The sequence below is a fragment of the Ipomoea triloba genome, chromosome 6 (assembly GCF_003576645.1).
Source record: "Ipomoea triloba cultivar NCNSP0323 chromosome 6, ASM357664v1".
NCBI classification, from domain to species: Eukaryota; Viridiplantae; Streptophyta; class Magnoliopsida; order Solanales; family Convolvulaceae; genus Ipomoea; species Ipomoea triloba.
Genome location: NC_044921.1, coordinates 26,913,844 through 26,918,990, shown reverse-complemented (window position 1 = coordinate 26,918,990; position 5,147 = coordinate 26,913,844). Strand labels below are relative to the sequence as shown.

The 5,147-nt window shown below is 44.2% G+C and overlaps 1 protein-coding gene across 1 annotated transcript; it reads left to right on the top strand.

The window, feature by feature from the left end:
* Positions 1–2,742: 2,742 nt before the first annotated feature.
* LOC116023757 lies at positions 2,743–4,870 on the top strand. The gene is made up of 4 exons (XM_031264766.1): positions 2,743–3,144; positions 3,274–4,032; positions 4,320–4,669; positions 4,807–4,870. The coding sequence occupies exons 1-4, from the start codon at positions 2,743–2,745 to the stop codon at positions 4,868–4,870; spliced, it is 1,575 nt and encodes a 524-aa protein (XP_031120626.1).
* The last annotated feature ends 277 nt before the right edge of the window (positions 4,871–5,147 follow it).

Here is a 5,147-nt window from a genome sequence, read left to right as displayed (position 1 = left end):
ATAGTTTTAATGTTATTCATTTCCTTTATTTTAGGTTACATGTTTAGGAGGAATGAACGTCATTCATTGCCTTGCAATGGAGTCTTTTGATCTCCTTGAGAGTTATGTATATTAGCCTATTTAAAGGGTGAACACAATCAGAATTTCAATAGATGATTAAAGTTGAACTAAAAAGAAATGTTTAGACATTTTGTGTCTCTCTTGTTAGTTGAGAGATATTCTTCTAGGCTTATCAAGATTATTACCAATCTTGTGGTGCCATCCATTCCTCATCACCTAAGACCAAGGTGTAGCAGAAATATCTTTATAAAAAAACCCAAAAATCCCTTTTTCTAGCCCCAACATCAGCCAAATTTCATCTCCAGCACCTCAATCTGTAATTTTAGTTCCTGTTGTTTTGGTGGAGAAAAGATCGAGCATTTGGTTGATTCTTTCGCAAATCAAAATTGGAGTTCATGCCGAAGGATCCATATCAATTTGGTATCAGTGTAAAGGGTTCATTCCTCCCAAAAAAAAGGTTACGACTCTACCAATCAATTCTTGTTTCATTTGTTTCTACAATAATTTCTAGCCTGCGTCTTCACAAAGAAAAATTCAAAATAGTATTTATACATATCCAATTGTGTTGAAATTTTTTCTGGAAGTAACCAGCCTACCATTCTATTGTTTTATGAAAGTTATTTGCAAAAATCATATTTCTAGAAATACAGAAAAAATACTGCCTATACATTCCAAAAGAAAATTTTGGGGGAAAATACTTCCACATACCCTTTTGCCCTAATCATTTTTATGGTTGACTCTAATCCATAGTTCTTGCTAACCATGAAAAATTTTGGGTCAAAATATCATACACAACATCCCAAAAAAATTCTTCAAAGTCACTCTTAAAGCAGTCCAGATTTGTTTTGCCATTCCATGTGCTTTCTTGTATAGTGATAATTGATTTTACTAATCCATGGAATTTTGTGAGTTAAATACACTTCAACAAGTATCACTCAGTGTGGAATAATTCTATAACAAATTAATATATTTGATGATTCGAGATGGGATGATTGAGCCAACTATATATATTTACAAAGAATAGATTTGTGTATGGTGTTTGAAAAGAAATTGCATGATTGCTTCCTCATCGGTTCATGTGCTTGTTTACTCTACTATATCATGCCAACCATATTAAAGAAAAATTGGGTGGCAAAGAAGAAGAGAATGATTAGAAAAAAAATGATTGACATAGAAGAAGAGAATGAGAAAAAAAAAAGTGAAAATGAGAAAGAAGCAGAATTGTGTTTTGAACTTTGTAAGAAACACCACCTCTATGAGAAAAAAGAAAAAAAAAAAGAAAATTGCAATTATTTTTCTCTCTCTCGCTACTACCGTGGAGAGTTTCTTTAGGGTTTTTTCCCTGTCTTTTGGTTTTTCTCGTGGTTCTTCCGACGAGTGTTTTTCTTGTGTCTCTGCTATGGAGAATGGTAATCCGAGTGAACTTGTTGACGCCTGTGAGGCTTTAGCTATTGTTGACGATGATGACGGAGTGGTGGTTGAAGTGGACGACATTGTACCTCAGGTCTATGATTTCCGATACGCGGCGGTTGGGAGGGTGGTGACGAAACGCCCAATTAAATTTGTGGTCCTCCGTGATGTGATGGCAACTGCTTGGCGACCGGAGAAGGGGGTGCATGTTCGGGAGCTTGGTAGTCAGCGGTTTTTATTTACCTTTTACCAGGAGAGGGATATCTCGAGGGTGGTTGATGGTGGTCCATGGACGTTTGAACAAAACCTTGTCGTCCTGAAGAGGCTTAATCAATCCGATGACCCGATGGCCGTGGGGCTAGAGGAGGCTGATTTTTGGATGCAGATTCATAATCTTCCGGGGGGTTTTATGTCCGAGAGGGTGGCTACGTTGGTGGCCAATTCTGTCGGGAAATATCAGTGTGTTGATCCCAGGAACTTTGAAGGGGGGAAGAAAACGTTTTTGAGGGTTCGTGTGACCCTAAACCTTTCCAAACCTTTAAAACCTAGGCTGAAGATGAAGAAACCTGGGGGGGATTGGTTCTGGGCAGATCTGCGGTATGAGAGATTACCATCCTTTTGTTTCCAGTGTGGCATCATTGGCCATGGAGATCGGTTCTGTCCTACAGGGCCGGAGAGGGTGACATTGGGGGCTGAGAAACCGTTTGGTTCGTGGCTGCGTGCTAGCGGTCGGCGGGTTACGACAGTGCCGGTTAACCGGTGGGTGGTCCTTGATGAGATGGCGGCACCAGTTACTGCCGTTACGGGTGGTTTGGCTCCTGTGACCATTACTAATGATGAGGCTTTAATGCCTCAATTAAAGCAGGGTCTTAAAACAATGATTAATGAGGGAGGTGGGGAGAGGGGTGGGGGTGCCCAAATGGGAAAGGGTATTCAGGGAGTGATAAATGTCGAGGGGTGTGGGGGGGTCCTTAATGACATTAATGAGGATGGTGAGGGAGTTGATGGTGAGGGGGTGGTAGTTACTGATCCAAAACGTCGACGAACTATTGGTGTTGGACAGCAGGTGGGTGGTCCAAGTTCTAATTTTTCTCCTATGGTCTTCGAGAAGCAGTCTTCTGGTGATGAGGTGGGCACTGGGTTCCAGGCCCACCGGGCCCAATGAGTTGTTTAAGTTGGAACTGCCGCGGGTTGGGTAATTCTGTGGCAGTTCAATCTTTGTTGGGCTTGGTTTCTCAATACAAGCCTGATGTTTTATTTTTGTGTGAGACTATGAGTGGTACTAATCGAATGGAGGGGCTTCGGGTAAAACTGAAGTATGAAAATTGTTTCGTTGTTGATGCTGTTGGGCGATGTGGAGGTCTGGCCTTGCTATGGAATGGAGGTTTGGATATAGAGGTGGTGGGTTATTCGAACCACTACATTGATACGACAGTTCGCGGGGGTGGTGTGACTCCAAACTGGCGCCTAACTGGTTACTACAGCCACCCTAACAGACGGCGTCGTCAGGATTCTTGGGATCTCCTGAGGTACTTGTCTTCTACTTCTACTTTACCGTGGGTGGTTCTAGGGGATTTTAACGATATTCTTTGGGATTATGAGAAGAAGGGTAGAGTCCCTCATCCGACATGGCTTTTACGGGGCTTCCGGGAGGCGGTGCGTGAGAGTGGCTTGGTAAACTTTGAGTTTGAAGGTTTTCAGCTTACCTGGGAGAGAGGTAGGGGTACGGCTCATTGGGTTTAGGAGAAGTTAGACCGTATCTTAGTTTCTGGGGGATGGTGTGATATTTTTCCTTTGGCTAAGGGTAGGTCGATTGAAGGGGGCTCTAGTGACCATCTGCCTATATTGCTGCGAATAAACTCCGGTGATAGGGTGAGGGTGAGGCGGAGACCCCGGTATGATAATGCATGGGGGAGGAATGCGGCGTGCCGGAATATAGTTGAGCATGCTTGGTCTATTACGCAGGGGCTTAGTATTGTTAGTCGTTTAGAGGAATGTGGGCGGAGGGTTTGGGGCTGGGGGTCATATTTGAACCGTGTAGAGAGGGAGGAGTTTCGAAGGTGTAAGGATCAGTTAGGGAATTTGAGAGGGAGGAGGGATGCAGAGGGGGTTCGGCGTTTTGGTGAGGTTCAAAACAGATATTTATCTTTGCTACAATCCCAAAGTGATCACTGGAAACAACGAGCGAAAGAATGGTGGTATACCATGGGTGATCAAAATTCTAAATTCTTCCATAATTCGGTAAACCGTAAGAGGAGGCGTAATAAGATACATGCATTGCGGGGGGATGGCGGCACAATGGTTACGGGCAAAACTCAGATGGGCGTGATCATTTGTCGGTATTTTACCGAGTTGTTCACGTCGCATGCAGGCACTGATTCCCCAGTTCTTCGTTGTTTGGAGTCTCGAATCTCATCGGAACAGAATACTAATTTGACTTGCCCTATTTCTTCGGCCGAGGTTAAGGCTGCTACTTTTTCCATGCATCCTGACAAGTCTCCGGGACCTGACGGCCTGTCTCCGGCCTTTTATCAACAGTACTGGGACATTCTGGGGGATGAGGTAGTTTCCTTCTGCCATGATTTTGTTGTCTCTGGTCGTTTACCTGTTCATACGAATGATACTCATTTAGTGTTGATTCCTAAAATTAAGTCCCCTACTTTGATGTCTGATTTCCGGTCTATTTCTTTATGTAATGTTCTTTATCGTATCTTAGCAAAAGTGCTAGCTAATAGGCTAAGGGGAGTCATGGATTCCTTGATTTCTTGCGCCCAAAGTGCGTTTATTCCCGGTAGGTCCATTGTTGATAATATGCTGATTGCTTTTGAGTCGGCCCATGCTATGAAAAGACAACAGGGGTGCCGGGGGGTTTTGGGGCTCTAAAGGTTGATATGAGCAAGGCATATGACCGGGTTGAGTGGAATTTTATGGGGAGGGTCATGTTGGAGTTGGGGTTTAGTGAGCGGTGGGTAGCTCTTATGAGGGAGTGTGTGTCTACGGTGCAGTATAGGGTGCTGGTCGAAGGGAATGAATGGGGTCAAATTGATCCGGGTAGGGATTTGAGGCAAGGGGATCCTCTTTCGCCTTATTTGTTTCTTATTGTGGCAGAGGGTCTTAGTGCAATGCTTCGTGAGCAGGAGAGGGAGGGGGCTTTACATGGGTTCCGGGTAGCTAGAGGGGCTCCAGCAGTATCTCACTTGTTCTTTGCTGACGATTGTTTGCTTTTTTTTTCCGGGCGAACAATCTTGAGGCGGGAGTTATTAAGGAGGTCTTGAGGGAGTATGGTGAGGCGAGTGGGCAAAGAGTTAATTATGATAAAACATCTATCGTTTTTAGCCGCAATGTTCATTCGGAGGATAAGGAGGCTGTTTGTGAGGTGCTAGGTATCCACGAACAGTAGGGTATGGAGAAATACTTGGGTTTACCGGGGTATGTGGGGCGTAGGAAGAGGGAAATATTGGGTTTTATTCGGGATAGAATGAAGGCGAGAATCTCTAGCTGGGGTAACCAGTTTTTATCTCAGGCGGGGAGAGAGATTTTGTTGAAAATTGTGCTTCAGAGTATTCCCAATTATGCTATGCAAGTGTTTCTTCTACCTAAGGGGTTGTGTGAGGAGCTCGAACGGCTTATGAACTCTTATTGGTGGGGGTGTGAGTCCCGGGGGGGGGGGGGGGGGG

Bases quoted from the DNA above. Each gene is read 5' to 3' on its own strand.
- LOC116023757 (XM_031264766.1), top strand. From the start codon at position 2,743: ATGAGTGGTACTAATCGAATGGAGGGGCTTCGGGTAAAACTGAAGTAT. The intron at 3,145-3,273 runs GTAAACTTTGAG...CCTTTGGCTAAG, and splicing joins CGGTGCGTGAGAGTGGCTTG to GGTAGGTCGATTGAAGGGGG. The intron at 4,033-4,319 runs GTAGTTTCCTTC...TGCTATGAAAAG, and splicing joins GGGACATTCTGGGGGATGAG to ACAACAGGGGTGCCGGGGGG.